General features: G+C 32.6%; 2 protein-coding genes across 4 annotated transcripts in view; one reads left to right on the plus strand and one right to left on the minus strand.

Moving 5' to 3' along the window:
- Positions 1-10634, minus strand: part of LOC100735003 (charged multivesicular body protein 1B2) — a 43366-nt gene extending 32732 nt beyond the window's left edge. Inside the window, exon 1 of one of the 2 annotated variants that reach the window (XM_063246132.1) lies at positions 10446-10634. In XM_063246132.1, the coding sequence (XP_063102202.1) occupies positions 10446-10452 (7 nt within the window). In that variant the 5' untranslated portion in view covers positions 10453-10634. The remainder of the gene's footprint in view (positions 1-10445) is intronic. The other variant, XM_005004167.4, reaches the window with a different exon arrangement.
- A 174-nt stretch (positions 10635-10808) lies between these two features.
- Positions 10809-17397, plus strand: part of Tent5d (terminal nucleotidyltransferase 5D) — a 31877-nt gene continuing 25288 nt past the window's right edge. The window contains exons 1-2 of one of the 2 annotated variants that reach the window (XM_063245620.1): positions 10809-10955; positions 13272-13339. The gene's annotated coding sequence lies outside the window, so the exon portion shown is untranslated. The remainder of the gene's footprint in view (positions 10956-13271; positions 13340-17397) is intronic. The other variant, XM_063245621.1, reaches the window with a different exon arrangement.

Below are 17397 nucleotides of genomic sequence, written 5' to 3' on the forward strand. Positions count from 1 at the left end.
TAGTGGCACAGCACCTGCCTGGCAAACACAAGGTCCTGGGTTCAATTCCAGGTAATACCAAAAAAAATAGCATGATTCAATTTTCTACTTTTTTTCTTCATCTTTTTGAGACAGAGTTTCACTATGCAGTTCAGGCTCACCTTGAACTCACTTTGTAGCCAAAGCTAGACTCAAACTTGCAGAAATCATCTTCCATCAGCCTCCTGAGTGATACAATTACAGGAATGCACAATCACGCCCAGCTCATACAATTTTCTACAGTCTTTGTTTACATGCCTTATTCTCCAATTCCACTATGGAATTGGAGATGTGTCCTAATCACGACTGTATCATCAGACTAATGTAATGCTTTAAAAAGTGCTCAAAAATTACATAAATGAATAGTAGAAGTGTTTTGTAGTAGCATATATGAATTGCTAGAGAAAAACACTACTAATGTTAAGCAATTAAATAACAAAAATAAGTTTATATTAACAGGATGCTGCTTATTTATGTTATATATCAGGATTCCACATTAAGATTTCATTCAGTATGAAAGAGTGCTGTTGCCAAGAGTGAGAAAACCATTATTATGGAAGTTCTCCACTTTTTCATGGACTAATGTAACTAAATATATTAACACCAAACATATAAGGAGAGTATCAAAATAAAGGACAGCACTTAAAATTGAACACATTTAGATTTGCAAAATATTTTAATTACATCTTTTTATTTTTCCCATTTGGACTTGGCTATTAAGCCTCATCACAGACTTGAAGCCCCCCATCAATTTTCAAAAGAATTTGAAATCGGTAAAGTTAGCATGGGTTTCACAAATTTTTAGTTTTTAAATGATCATCAAGTGATTCGCATGCCTATCTATGTTAAGAAATCACTGATTTAGTATGCCTTTCAACAGGAAAGTTGAGATAATGAAATGTTTCTGTTAAAGCATCATATTCATACATACCCAAGAATCAAATACAGATCCATACTCTTTTATCCACAATTCCCATGTTCAAAAGCTCTGAAAACTGTAACACATAACATTTTTTATCAAAGTATGATCTGACTAGAACAAATTTGATGACAAAACCTGACCTGAACAAGCAATGATGTACAGTCATTCATTTTTCTCCTAATATTCACATGCTTCACTAGCAATATTATTATTATTAGTTATGGAGCACTAGAGTTAAGATAACATGTGACTTATTGTCTTTATACAATTTTAAAAAGTCTGAATTCAGCTTTGAATATTAAAATAGGTAGCAACTGAAATCAAAGTATGTTTCCCTGTATATAGTAACTTTCTCCATATTACATGTGGAGAGCTTACTATTTAAAATGGATATAACTTAGTAACAATACTAGCTAATATCAGGAATAAGGTTAGTTTTAAAATTTTTTTGGAAATGGACTCTATGCAACTATTTTCCTTAATAAAATACTATTTCTAAATTTGCCAGGAATATTTTCTCTTTGAAAAGACATGGGACTTATAAAAGTAGTTTAAAACTTTGTACTCCAAAGAATTTAAAAAGTAATTAAATTTAATTGCTAATGCAACTTGAGAACATACTCATAAGTAAAATAAATCAGACTCACATTTGTAAACGATGTGTTGTTCCCCTTGAGTAAGAAACTGAAAGAGTAAATAAGGTCTAAAATGAACAATAGGTACTGTGAAATGTGAAGTAATTGTTCAAAAGGGAAAAAGGATCTAGGATGGGGACAAGGGGAAAGGACGGAAGGGAAAAGGGAAAAGGGAAAAAAATGCAAGTCAGTTATACTATTAGTGTCTCTTAACTCATTGAAAAGGAAGGCTTGTGCTAGTATCAATTAGAGAAATTTTATTGCTCATATTGCCTCTGTACTGTGAGTAACTACTTTAAAGATAACAATATGTAATGTATTAACTATAGTCATTCTCCTATTAATTTGCTATGAAATTGTTTTACATTTTTTCCATAAAAAATTAATTGCAATGAGGACTATTTTAATTGCAAAAAACAGTACTTCATATAACGCAATAATGATTAGTAAAACTAAGTAAAATAATCTTTGTTAAATCACAATTAGCTCTAGCAACTACAGCAAAATTATTGCACTTATTTTTATATATTCAGAGGAACAATTCACCCCATAAAAGCAGAAAATACATATGCATGCATACACCATGCAATAGTCAAAATCTTTTAAATTTAATAAGTATTAAATATCAAGAAGGCTAAACACCAGATTCCCATTCCAAACAATTTTATATACTTGGAAATTAATATGAATTTGCTGAGCTCACTTTTCGATTATAATATGAAAGACAAGATTATCAACAGTTTTAGTACAGTTTACCTATAAATATGTAAGGACAAGAACAACTAGAGCAGGACTACCTACCTTTAACTAGGGACTCAAATGTTCTCTAGAAAAAGATGGTATGTAATCTAAACATCAAAGTAGAAGTGATTAGGTGGAACTGGGTAGGAATGAGAGGAAAAGTAGTACACTTAGCAAAGGAACAGTGGATATAAAGGCATCAAGTCCAAGAACTATGGTGACATCAACTGTAAAGCACAAGTGCTACAAGCCTGGGACTTAACACCTCCCTTAGGGCGAATTATAATGATTCTACTTGCCAATAAGTGGTACAGTTCCATCTTTCTAAATTTTAACCCATAAAAAATAAAATATTTCAGCCATGGTTTTTTTCAGTTGATAAAAACAAAGGCTGTCTAAATAGCAATTAGTTTGTCAAACTACATTTACAATCAGTCAGAAAAGATTACTATATCAATGTTATTTTTCCAAACAGAAAATTATGCCAGGGACTTACAGTCAACTAACATATGTATAATACACTGTTCAGTATTTCAAACTCCTTCATAACTAAATTTAGTATGTGATTTAATGCCAGTATCCTCAAAATTAGCAGTCTACACTTTACCAACTTCAATACAGAGGATATTCACTTAGTGTACTATACAAAGATGACAACAGACATTTGAATTTGAGAATTTCACACCTTAATTACAGAAACTATTCAAGAACTAGAGTCAAGATTTTAGCACTAGGGTTTTTTTTTATTTCTGGCTCACTGCAAATGATTCATCATCAGAAAAATAGTGGTGGTTACAAGTTGCCTAGGTAACACAGAAACGTATAAATATATTTGACAGTGGTGCTTCAGTCATCCTTTACTGCAAATTGAAATTCTCTATTTTAAAACTGATTACTACCACTACTGCTACATAGCTACCACTGTAGTTTTAATGTCATACTTATCTAACATTCTCACATACAATGGTGTTCCACATAAGGGGACATTTTTTAAGTTGAGATTCAGGATTTTTTAAAAAATACTTGATTCTTATAATTTTTGATAAAAATTTTAAATGTGTTACATTCTTCTTTTGAGTAATTTACAAAATGCTACATTCCCCTGATAACTTAGGGTCTATGTAATTGTAAGTATTCTTCCATGGAACACAGTTTTGTTTCCTCCTTTGATGTCAAACTGTAAACTTTTCCTTCTACTGCTTGCATACATATGCCTTCCAGTCTTTTCTGTCTCAGCTATTAATATAGTGAGGTCTAATAAATCAGAAAAGATGTTAGAATTTTGAATAAATTAAAATTTAATAAATTTTAGTTTATAATGACAAGTTGGGGCTGAAATATCACATAGTCAACTGCAGGTGGAACTCAGGCAATACATAGTTGCCACATTTACAGTCACTATATTCTTAATATCTATCTAGTCATAGGTACTTGACTACTCTGGGCTGGTCTAACCCAGATCTGGAGAGGTTTAGCAAATACCACAATGTTTCTCTTTTGGCATTGCAACAAATAGTTCTGAAAGGTCTCCACTAATGTCAATTCATTTCTGTCACCCGGACAAACTCCATGCAAAGAATAAAGAACAAAAAATAGAAAACAAAAGCAAAAAAAAAAAAAAAAAAAAAGAATTTACTTGGTGCTTGAGATTAATAAATAAGAAAATCAAATAATAGTTTCAACATTTTAATTATTCCAAATGTCCAAAAATATTAATTCTCCACCTTTCAAGTATACAAAATCAAAATTTATAACACCATATTATACAGGTATACCTTTTAACAGGAAATATCTCTGAACCACAGGTGATTTCAAGGGAATTTGGACTATTTTACCAAGGGACTGGGTTTATTCCTATTTCTTTACAAATTTTTTAAAGCAAAATTTCAAATGGAGTATCCATACATGAACAAAGTAGCACTGCATAACTGTTAACACTCCAGTAAACATCAGTGATTTGAGCTGATGGCTTCGCAGGCACTGTAGAAAGTGAACACGACAAATTTATAGCACAGTCCAGTCCTTCTATTTTATGTTTACAAACATTTTGGTATGCTTAATTTTAATTTCCTCTTCTATAAAATGGAGATAATACTACTTGTTTTCCAGTGCTGTTTTGAGGATTTAAATGAAATGTATACAAAATCTACAACACAAACTTTGACATAACGAAGTGTTCAATAAATGACAACTATTCTGATTACTTTTTCATGACTAAGTCATCTCTCTCTTCCTTCTCCTCTCCCCCCTCCCTCCTTCCCTCCCTCTCTCTCCCTCTCCTTCTCTCCTTCTCTCTCTCTCTCTCTCTCTCTCTCTCTCTCTCTCTCTCAAACTCAGTGGCACTTGCCAAGCAGGGACTGTGCCACTGAGCTATATCCCCAGCCCTACATTCATTACCTGTCTTAACTGAACAATCCAGTAAGTATGGATATCAAAAGCCCAAACTTGTCTTTAAAACATTAGATACAAATCCACTATTTGAAATTACATTGCTCACAAGCAGTGAACAAAAATAAGCAATGTCTTAATAAAATTATTGATTTAAAATTTAAGAATCACATTATATATATATATATATATATATATATATATATATAATCAAATTATATATAGAGAGAGAACCAGCTGGGGATTTAACTCAGTGGCATAAGTACCTGCCTTGCAAGCACATGGTCATGAGTTCAATCCCCAGTTCCAAATAAAAAAAAGAGAGAGAGAACCCTTTCTTAAAACAGATTAAATTAACTCTCCTTCCTAAAGAAAAATTATGATGGTCAGTTTACTATAGATATTTATAATAAGCAATCCGAATACAATGCTAACATCAAAGCTGTGAAATCTCTTTCAAGCAAAGAAGTAGAGGTTAAAAAAATGAGATGAGAGGAAGGAAATAAAAAAATGTTCTACTAGCAGCTGACCCAGGATTAAGAAGTATGTCAACACTATAGACTATTCATATATTTAATGACAAGTGGCATTATGTTCCAGTTTTAATTTTTTAAGTTTCCAGCATTTTGATCATATCTTATGTGTGTCAGGGAGGTAGACTCTCAAATCAGAAAATCAGTTGAGAGCATCAGAACTGAAAGAACCTTTACTTCGTCAACCTCACTCATTTTGCTAATGTGAAAATTGAAGTCCACATACAATCTGAGGTATAATTGTGTAAGACAAGAAAAATGGCCATACTCCCAAAACTGTTATACAGATTTAATGCAATCCTGATCAAGATGCCATTAGCATACCTCAAAGATCTAGAGAAAACAGTCCTAAAATTCATTTGGAAATGGAAGAGACCTAGAATAGGAAAAACAATACTGGGCAAAAAAGGCAAGGCAGGAGGCATCACAATACCTGACTTAAAATTATACTACAAATATACTACTGTGATAAAATCAGCATGGTACTGGCAAAAAAAACAGACCTGAGGATCAGTGGAACAGATTACAAGATGGAGATAAAACTACAAAGACACTCAGTCACCTTATCTTTGACAAATAGGCCAAACGTTCACTGAAGAAAAGATAACCTGTTTAAAAATGATGCTGGAAAACTGGCTTTCTATATGCTAAAGACTAAAACTAGACTGAAGTCTATCACCATGCACTAAAGTCAAAATGTATCAAAAATCTAAATATTAAAACAGAAACACTAAACCTACTAGAAGACAAAGTAGATAGAATCCTTAAAAACATAAGGGAAAGCAAAGAGTTCATGAACAAAACACAAATCAGACAGGAAATACTTCAAAGAATCAACAACTGGAATCTCATCTCATTAAAAAGTTTTTGCACATCAAAAGAAATCAACAGAGTGAAAAGAAAATCCACTAGAATAAGAAAAAAATTTAGCCAACTGTCCCTTAGACAAAGAACTTCTATCTAGAACATATAAAGAATTAAAAAACATTGGGCTCCTCAAATTCAAAGACTCAATCCAAAAAATGGCCATCTGAGATGAACATGTATTTCTCAGAATACAAACAGTAAACAATACAAACAGCAAATAAATATATAAAATAATGTTCAATATCACTGGTCATTCAAGAGATGAGAATTAAAACAACATTGAGATTCCATCTCACTCCAGAAAGAATGGCTGTCACCAAGAAATCAAACAATAACAAATGCTGGAGGAGCTATTGGGGAAAAGGAATCTTTCTCCACCGTTGATGGGAGTGTAGACAGTTACAACCATCATGGAAATCCGTATGGAGATTCCTCAAAAAAGTAGGATTGGAGGTCCCATTCAATCCAGCTATTCCCCTTCTGGGTATTTTCCCAGAAGTGAAAATATCACGCTACAGCAATATAGGTGCACCCATATTTATAGTGACAAATTTTTAATAGCTAAATCATGGAAAATCCAAATGACCATCAACCACAGAATGGATAAAAAAGATATAGTATATTTATACAGTGGAATATTACTCAGCTATAAAGAAGGATAAACTTGAGGCTTTTATAGGTAAATGGATTCAATTTGAGACTGTACTCATAAATAAAATTAATCAGGCTTGCATGTGTAAATATCGTATTTTGGCTCTAGTGTGAAAAAAAAACCTGAAAGAATAAATAAGATAAAAAATGTGTAATAGATATTGCGAAAATGAAAGGGAAAGAAAGTGCTCAAAAGGAAAAAACAACTGGGATAGAGGAAAGGAGAAAAGAAAGGGAAAAACTGCATGTATACACACAAGTTTGTGTATGTGTATATATACAAGATAGATAACTATACTACTAATCTGTGTCAGGACATCAAAAAGAACAATTTGTGTTTTCATTGTTTGACTATTTTATGCCTAAATCTTATAATCTGAACAACTACTTGAAAGATAATATGCAACATATTAATTAATATTAATTTCCTACTGTTTGTTTTGAAATTCTGTACCATTTTTGTCCTTTTGTTTTTAAAATAAAAAAAAAGAACAATGAGGAATTGAAATACACCTGAACTCTTATTTTCCCCATTTAATTTTTACAGAAAATTACTCAGAATTAGGTTTCAAATGATGAACCAGAAATAACTTCTACATTTAATATGTATTGTTAAATGCAGCAGTCTACTGAATAGCCAGGACACAAATTACTGGGCTAATATCAGGGAACAAATTCAAAAAGTAAATCTGAAAAAATGCAAATTGACTATTATTAATATTCATATAAATATATCACAATATGTGTGTCATTACTAGCAAAGCCTCAAAGACTAAAACATAATTATCTTTGTTTTAGGATTTACAATGATTCATAAGATTTGTAGTGGCTAACAGACCTTTTTAAGCCAGTCTTTGCCTATAACACATGCTCAGTTGTCTGGGTGATACAAAAGAAACTGTAACACCAGTCCTGAACAACCCTTTGTCTATTCTCAAAACATCCTGAGTTCTTACTATTTACTTAACTGGTTCTTACACTTTTTTCAGATTAAAAACCTAGGAGATAGATGATTATTATAGTCTACCCAGGAAAATGCATACAGTAACATACAAAATTTTGCAAACAATTTCAATAAGTTTAATAAATACAAATAAAATATTAAGAATCCACTGTTTTAGTACTCATCTGAATTAGTATGTGCTACTTTGTACTGCTGTTTACCTCCACCTGTGTATGCCCTGACTCCATTAAATCCAAAGCTGCTCAAAGTTGAGAACAGAATTATAACTCTTGTGTACCTATAACATGGATATATTGTTTAGCCCATAGTGGAGACTCAAATATATGATAATTATTAACTATTAATAGAATACCACTTGCTCATTTTGTGCTATCACGCTAATGCTGTCTAAGAAAAGGACTGGAAAATAAATTCTTGGAAAACTGCTTCCAGGAATTTATATTCTAATTACAGATATGCAAACATGACTGCAACAAGGGTGGAGAGATTAAAATGGAAGAGAAAACAGACATATGAAGGAATATAGAAAACAAACTGGTGGGTAAAGAAACTCTTGGATTCCTAGATTCACCAGGGATGGTAGGTTACAAGATTCAAAAAACAGAAAGAAGGCTTCATACAAAGCAATTATATTTGAACTACTTCAACAACAAACGAATTGAGTTAACTAGCAATACTGAAGAAAAAAAAGCGGCAGCATGGACCAAGAGAGCAACTCTTAATTATTGCCCTATTTTTTCACTCCTTTAGTGGCCTAACTCTAGCCTCCAAACATGCCCTGTAAATACGCAGTTATATATTTGCAAAACATCAACACGAATATTTCACAAAAAAATATATTTGGCAATTCAATCAAGTTCTCAAAAGTGAGTTTTACTATGACCCGCAATGGCAAATCGTTCAACTGTTCAAAAGCAGAAGTCAATACCATGATAAATAAATTATGTCATCACATTTGGCCTTCTATCCTACAAGACAATTTTGCATCTCAAAAAGGAGAAAAATGTTGCTCAAATTTTAGTTCAAGTTATTTAGTTCAAGTCAGAAGTTTGACTCGGTCATTTTTTTTCATACTGCAAGGATAAGTTCTGCATTCCACACAAAAGAACCTAAAGTAATCACAGCCAGAAGGTATGAATCAAGTTAAACCTTTTCACTTCCTCTGGCAGTCTGGAGGGTCTTCATTTTTGTTAGGTATTAAACTTTATAACAGTACCATTAACTTTGATTATAAGCATACTTTTCAATGAAAAAAATTAGTAACCAGTTATACTGCTACTGGAAATCAAATACAGGAGACTTACATACAACAAAATACCCTTCACTACCAGAGTACAAAAACACTTTCAAAATTATCACCTGAAATCTTTCCAAATACCTGGAAGAAATGACAATGCAAAAGGTATTTCTTCATGCTTAATACCATGTTCAAATCTTTACAATATAGTAGGTATTTCTATTCCTATTATCTTTAAAATAGCTTAATAAAGTTGGCAGGTCAGTTTTAATGTTTTACAGATGAATCAACTTTGCATGACAGGCTATATGACTTTCCTGAATCAAGAGATTTCTTAAGAAGAACTGGAATTAAAAGTTGATCTTCTCATAGTCCAGTACTCTTTATGTAGTACAACCACACTTCTTTTACTATGCTTTAAAGTGCAGCAATAAGTAGGTCTATTTAGTCATCTATTCTGTCCAAGAAATGACCTAGCTCTACCCCTCCTTAAATGTTCATACTTTATTCTTGGTTTACCTTGGCCTGTCCAGCACAAGCTGTAATATTAGCAATTCTCACAGCTTGACTTACATAATTTAATCCTTTCACCCAAAACCTTTCTACATTTTAGGCTTACAAACTAATGAAGCCAAAATAGCTTTAATATGAGCTATCAAACTATTATTGCTCACATTTTATCAATCTACCCTGTTTAATTGAAAGGTTAAGATACTCTATTTTCTCTAATGCCAACCTCTGGAAAATGAATTTCAGCAACATGAAGATCCTCTAATGGCAAATCCAACTGTGGAAAAGCAATTCCATCCTTTTCCAGGGCTTCACACAGCTTCTTATTTCTTAATAGAGGGCAACAGTATAACTGACAATTTTCATTGCTTTAAAGAACTGTTACTTCATGTGTTAAATCAATAAGCTATGAAGCAATCATCTTTGTTTGCATGCTTCATAAGCATTTTACCTTATTACCAGTCACATCAACCTAGAAAATTAAAGAAGTGCCAAAAGTTATCCATCCTAGTATTGCATTCAAAAGCCTGCACTTCCACCCTAAATCTTTGCCGAACTTCTACCATCTTTCCTCTGTTCGCGCGCACCATTCCACATCAATTTCAAAAGAAGGCAATTCACTGAAAGAACCCGTGACAGAAGTCCTCAAGGAAGCAAGGTTTGTGCTCAATAATCTAAAATCAGTTTGGCGACGCCTTTGTCTCTTCCCAAAGCAGATCCACTTTCCCTGACTCACGTGCCTGTGGCTCCATAAAAACAAAAGAAAACTAAAAAAAAAAAAAAAAAAAAAAAAAAAAAAAAAAAAAAAAAAAAAAACCTGCGGGAGCCTACCAAATCATGCAAGCGCCCTCACTGTTGCACAACTGGATCCAAAAAAAAAAAAAAAAAAATCAGCACCAAGCGCCACCCAGAGGCCTAACCCCCACCCTTCCCCGGTCCCTAGGCCTGAGCAGCACTTTTGTCAGATAGGAAAGGATACTCTCCATATTCGATATGGTTCCAAGATTTTTTTCCGTTGGCAACACCTAGTCAGCGATGGGAGCTCACGGGCTGAATGGGAGGGCGCCGGAGAACTAAAACAGTCCTCTTGGCCCGCCCAGAGAGTACGTTCCCACTTCCTGTTTCTGCCGCCAGCCGGCTGGAATACGAGCCCTGTGCAGCCAAGGGAGGGGGGAGGGGCGGAGCTGATGCAGTTTTAAAATGGCCGCCGCCAGGCACTATAGCTAGGACGCACTCCAGCCGCTAGGGGGCGGTGCGGCTTTGGGGGCAAGAGGTTACGCCCCTTCCCCATAGGTCGTTCACGTGCCCGTAATCCAACGTAGAGCCTAACGTTTCCCCGCAACCTTCTAGTTCTTTCCTTTGTCATACTCCGAACGCTCCTAAACCTCCCTCAACTCCTAAACCTCCTTCCCCACCTCGTCCCTCAGATTTCGTACTCTGGCCCCTCGCTCCTCCTCAGAGGTTAAGTTTTATCGGACGAAAGAAAAAGGTAGAGGGTTTTTAAAGTATTTTGAAAGTTATAAGAGTATAAAATAAGGTTTAGAGGCGTAGCGGAGTCGTTGATATTAAGTTTTGAGGAACACGATGTTTTACAGAGGATTGTGATCGTTTTAGGTTGAAATGAAGAAAAGGACATTTAGTTTTAAGATTTAATGGTGTTTAAGAAGTATATATTCATACTTTATATGTATTTTTAGCCACAGACGATGTAAAATATGAAAAATTACTACGAAATCCTTCTAAATTAATGAGTGAGAAGTTAATCGAAATAATTGATAATGGTTGGCGTTTCATACGTAACATTAAAGTATCCGAAGGTATTTTATTAGACGATAGTCTCTGGATTTGGTAAGTAAGAGATGTTTGGCGTAAGCGTCGGTGTTTTCAATTTACATCTCTTCGAAATTTCGGAGAAATAAAATAGTTTGGAAAAACTTAGCATAAGTCTTTTAGAGCAGAATTTAAGGAGTTTGTCTTTAAATTTTTTCTCACCTTTAAGATTTTAATATGTGAGTGAAATATACAATTAAGTTTCACTTTATCCTTGGGTTTCTCTCTCTTTCAAGAGAAGCGGTTCTAGCCTGGCACTGTGGTGCATGCCTGGAAGGCTGAGGCGGGAGGGGTCGCCGCGGGTTCGAGGCCAGCCTGGGCTGCAAAGTGGGAACCATTTTATCAAAAAAAAAAGAAAGAAAAAGGTTGTGAAGCTACTGGTTTATGCTTTTGCATTAATGATGATTGACAATAGACTTCTCTTACCTAATTATAAGCCTCTAATGTTCTCAAGAAAACAAAACTTTCTGAGTACAAATTCTGGAAAAGTACAGTCTGGGGATCATTTTCCTAGATAAAGCTATATAAAGATGATTTTTATTATTTAATCTTATATATGAAAAACAAGACTCACTTTATAAAAACATAAAACTTACCAAATTTCATTATTCTTTCTTCATTTTTCATATTAGAAGAACGATTGTATTTCATTGTTGGAAAACTTTTGTCTTATAAAAGAGAAAATCCCTAGACCTTGATGTTTTAACTACAGCTCTTTCTATAATCAACATATAGGCTACCTAAATATTTAGCACTTTCAAGTTTATATATATATAAATGTATCTTAAATTATTATTAGAGTTATATGTAGGTAACCTATATGAATAATCTTATTTAAAATATGTTAAAATGTTTTATAAATTTCAGAATTTCTTAAGAGGTATTATCATTAAGATGCAATCAGTTTCTTAGTAAAATTGAGATTTGAATGTATTTGTTCAATTATACTACTTGCTGTTTATATCTTTCTTATGTAAAAATCATTATACAGCCTGTGTAGGCCACTTAAAAGCTTAATGTATTTTATTTTCATGAGTTTCTGAATTAATTTGATCCCAAGCATTGCCCTTATATTTTCATCACATATCTGATTTTTAAAAGCAGATTTAGAAATTTCGTAAACCTAGGCGCAGTAGTAAATGTATTTCTGTTTAAAGTAAATGTATATTTTAACTGCTTATGTTGAAAACAAGAAATTGATATCTCTTATAAAACTTGTTATGCAGAACATAGAAATAAAATGCAATGTACAATTTTTCCTGTTTATCAAATAGTATTTGTATATTATGTGTGCAAAATGAGCGTAATACAGAAAATACACACTTCTGACCTATCAGTTAATTTTAGAGAAATTGCCATTTTCTATAAATTCCCTCATGTACACTTTTCTAAACACATTCTTTTACTACCTTCTTTCTTCAGCAGTAGCCTCTATGTGAATTTATATATAATCTCTGTTTTTCTTTATAGTTTTATGGTATTTTAATTTATAAACAATACATTCTTTAGAGGTACATTTTTGAAGTTATTTTGCATAAATGAAATAATACTCTTGTTCTGTTGTGCTTTTGTAAATTATCACATGGTTATGGTTCTCAGTCATGTTACAGCTTGTAGCTATGGATTATTCATTTTCAGTGATCTAGACGAGTATTGCACTGTGTGAACAAATCATAATTTATCTGTTCTCCTAATGATGGTGGATATTGGTTGTTTTCTTTTTTCAGGAAAATGTTGCCTCTAATAACATTAGTGCTAATTTAACACATATTAAAAACTTGGGATCAATAACTTACTTTGGTCTCCTAAACATGTTAGGATGAAGTTTGAATATGCTCATTTATCATATTAATAATATAAAGGTAACTTTTAAAAAGCCTAATGTTATCTTTAAAATATAATTTTATTCTCCCATGTTAGGCACAATTATTCATTCATTGTTTATTATATTTATTTGTATTTCTTACTGTTTTAGGTGATCTTGGATCTCGGTTTTGTTTTCTACTTTACACAAGATTTAGCATACCTCTTATCCTGTCTCAGGTAAATAGGCAGTTTCTCTTTTCTCTTTAGCCCTTCAATTCTTTAGGGTCTAGTTAATTGTAAATATGAAAGTTTAAAACAAGATCAGTTATATTTTGATAAACTCAGACCTGGTAAATCTCATCTATGTATACTTTGAAGAATGTATTTTAGCATCTGTGAATTTTAACTGGGATAATTGATGAAGAACCAGGAGAGCATCTTAACTAGGCTGCTGTTGAGTATGTTAAAATTTGACATGAGCAAATATAATGTGAGAAATTATACTAATTCCCCAGAAATTGAGTTGTTTTTATGATTAGTCGTGGTTAGTTCTGTAATCCAATGTGTTTTTAAAAAATACTTCTTTTTAAGTTAAAAAACATGTATAAAAATAGTTAAGAATCTGAACTACTTCAATATTTGACTGAAGAGTTTTGTCTCAAAAATCTTTTAGCAAATTATTGTGAGATGATTAGAAAAATTAATGATTGTGACTATTAAATATCCATTAACGTGAAAAGGAGTGCACTGAAAATGAGAATGGTATAATATTACATAGTATTTGTCAGATTTTAGTGTCCTTAAAAATACAAATGGATGGGTCTCATTTCTATAGATTCTGATACAATAAATTTGGAGTGGGACGCAGGAGTCTATATTTTTCTTCTATTCACATAATGAAAATAGGTATTCTAGTATAATCACATAAATTCTTTATTGCATGAAATACCTTAATGTTATTGAATTTAACAATTTTTAAAATCTTTCATATACATTATTTAATTTGATACATGATCTTCTCAGGTAAATGCCAGTATCTTCATTTTACTAATTAAAACAAACAATTAAAACAAAACTCAGAGAAACTGATTTGCCTAAACAAGTTTTGAGCAAATGTAGTTGGTATTTAACTGAATTGTCCTTGGTTTCTTATGTATTTTTGAATCTGTGTAGAATTTTGGCAATGAGAAATCATAAGACTTCTTCTATTGTTTTCTTTTTATGCCTCAATTGTCTATTGAGTATAAGAGTGTAGTGAGGAGTTATTTCAGCTGGTTGGCATTCTTGCTGGCTCCTATACGAAGGCAGTAGACTCAGTTTCCTAGAATAAAGAAGTATAAGTCAAAGATCTTTTTTTTCCTACCAGGAATTGAACTCAGGACCTTGTGCTTGCCAGGCAGGTGCTGTGCCACTGAGCTATATCCCTGGCCCCAAATTTTTAATATTCATAACAGGAAAGCATTTTTCCCTTGGAGAAGCAAAGAATATCTTGCTAGTCTCACTGTTCTGCTGTTTCACATTTAATTTGAAAGTTATCCTGGCAAGTGACAGTTGAAAAAGATTAGACCTATAAAAAAGGTAAAATCTTATTAGTTGAGGAAAATAGAAGATGGGATGGAAAATAGTAGCTTATAAACAAGAGGAATAGGACTGAGTAGTACTCTCAAAGGTGACCTGAAAAATTATTCAATTTACAGTTATTCAATTGTTTAATTTATGAAAAAGAGAGATGAACACAAAGACACAAATAGCAGAATTCAAGCAAGTAGAAAACAGTGAAGTAATTTTGGCTGATCAGGAAAAACAACAGGAGTGATTGAACTGTACAAAAAAGTAAAAAAAAAATAATTATAGTTCTAGGAACAGCGGCAGAGGGGAATCACCGAACAGGACAGATAATGGAATGAAGGGGAAAAATAGGCAAGCAACGGCAGGAAAATAGCATGGCAGAGATGAGGCAGACAGAGCATGTTGGCCATAATCACTAATATAGTTGGCCTCAATTTACCAATAAAAAGAAACACAGGCAGAGTGCATCAAGAGACAGGATCCATCAATATGCTTTATACAAGAAACATACTTAACCCGAAAGGGGGCTCATAGACTGAAAGTCAAAGGAGAAAGAACAATGCTCTTAAGTTATAAGGAGCCAGAAAGAAATGGAGGTAGCTCACCCATCAGCTGCAGACTGGATAAGAAAGTCATGGCACTTTTATGCAATGGAAAGCTACTCAGGTATAAAGAATGATAACCTTGACGCTATTGTAGGTAAATGGATACAACTTGAGATCATGCTTATGGATGAAATGATTCAGTCACATAGGTGAATATTGTGTTGTCTCCCTGGTATAAAAAACTAAAGAGTTAGTGGGATACAAAATGCACAATGCATCCTGTGAAAGTGAAAGTGACTAAAAAGGGAAGGCAGTGGCCATTAGTAATCTATTATTGTGATTTGAATCCGATATTGTTTTCATTTTTCTGTTCAGTTTGGGATTATTCTGTTTTGGTTTGCCTAATTTTTTTTAAATTTGATGGTATGGACAGCTATTTCAAAGAGAACAAAATATATAATAGTAGCCATTTTTGATTTCCTATTAGCTAGTTTTGAAGCCCTGTATTGCTTTCACTGTTTTGTTTTGACTGATTTTATTATAGTTTGTTTTGTTTGACTGTGTCCTGTCTGATGGTATAATCAACTACTTTGAAGATAACAAGGTGTGTTATGATACCTGTTTTTACTATTATCTTGTTTTGAAGTTCTATGTTTCCATTATTTTGTTTTTATTGGTTTTATTCTGTACTATTTTGTTTGATTTTATTATGCCTTATGATATGGGCAATTCTTCTGAAGAAAACAAAAGGCATTATGGTAGCCATTATTGATTTCCTTGTATTTTGTTTCAAAGTCATGTACCATGTTCATCATTTTGTTTTGATGGACTCTATTTTATTTCATTTGGTTTTATTCACTTCAAAATAAAAAGAATTATAACAGCAAAAGACACATTGCCATTATTCTCCCCAACGTACTTAAAGTACTCCTCCCCACTTTGAATGTATCTATATATCCTCATTGTCATCAATGTGTCTTTTACTATAATGATTATTTTTAAAATAAAATTTAATTATTTTAGTTTATTTTTGATCAGCTATATTAACATATCATTTCTGTGTTAAATTTCCAATTTTATTTAAATAATAAATGATATTTTACTATGTAATTACTACAAAAAGCATTTCCCTAGAAACTGATTCTAGCAGAGTGCTCAAGACTTTAAATTTCCTTTTTAAAAAATTTTAATTCTATAATAAATAAAATAATCTTCAATTCTATAATAAAGTAGAATTATATTTTGTTATTATTAGGTGAATTCTTAAAGGATGATATCGTGATAAAGAATAAAACATTTGGCCAGGAATTTAGCTCAGTGGCTTAAGAACCTGCTTGGCAAGTGCAAGGTCATGAGTGTGATCACACACACAAAAAGAATAAAACATTAGCTATTATTACCATACTTTTCAATTTGGAATGATTCCAAATTATTTTTGTAATTGTATGACTCAGAAAAATTTTAATATAAGCATAAATGATCAGAGAAACCCATTTTTAAATAAACCCTTTCCTTGTCTTTTTAACATCTAAGAGTTATTTGAAGAAAAAATTTTAGTGGAAGAAAAATGTAAAAATAAAGAGACCTTTAGCAGAGAGGCAGATGAAGACAAGGTTAAAAGAGACAACTCTCTTGAAAGACTGCTATTCTGTGTTATATATAATTACACTGGCCATTAGCCCTGTACATTTAATAACAAATATTGCTTTCATATACTGCTATTTCTTAGCACTTTACTGCTCTTCTTTTGCCTAGATTAAACACTTGAGGAGTTTCAAGTCAAAGTTTTGTCAAAGTCATTCCCATGTTTAGACCAGAGACTAGCATGCTCAGTAAACTTTTATAGCCCTCTTTGTTTGATTACATACTTTGTCATCTTAAATACTATTTTCTACCGTATAGTTTATATATCTTACTTTATAATCAGTGTTTCTCAAAAGTGCAATAGACAGTTTCGGTTATAGAATTCATTGTTTAAGGAGTCTGTCCTGTGTAGTGTGGTATGTATGACAGCACCCTTGCCTTTACCCGCTACAGTAAGCATGCCTTGCTTCAAGTTGTGACAACTAGCTATGTCTCTAGACATTCCCAGATATCCTCCAGAGGAAACTTAGTGATCTTATTCTAATATTGCTCTTATATCAAAACAACAAGGTAAACAATAGCAACAAAAATATTTTT

Source organism: Cavia porcellus, unplaced genomic scaffold (genome assembly GCF_034190915.1).
Source record: "Cavia porcellus strain 051 isolate PalLab524CR breed Dunkin Hartley unplaced genomic scaffold, mCavPor4.1 scaffold_3, whole genome shotgun sequence".
In the NCBI taxonomy this organism is placed as follows: domain Eukaryota; kingdom Metazoa; phylum Chordata; class Mammalia; order Rodentia; family Caviidae; genus Cavia; species Cavia porcellus.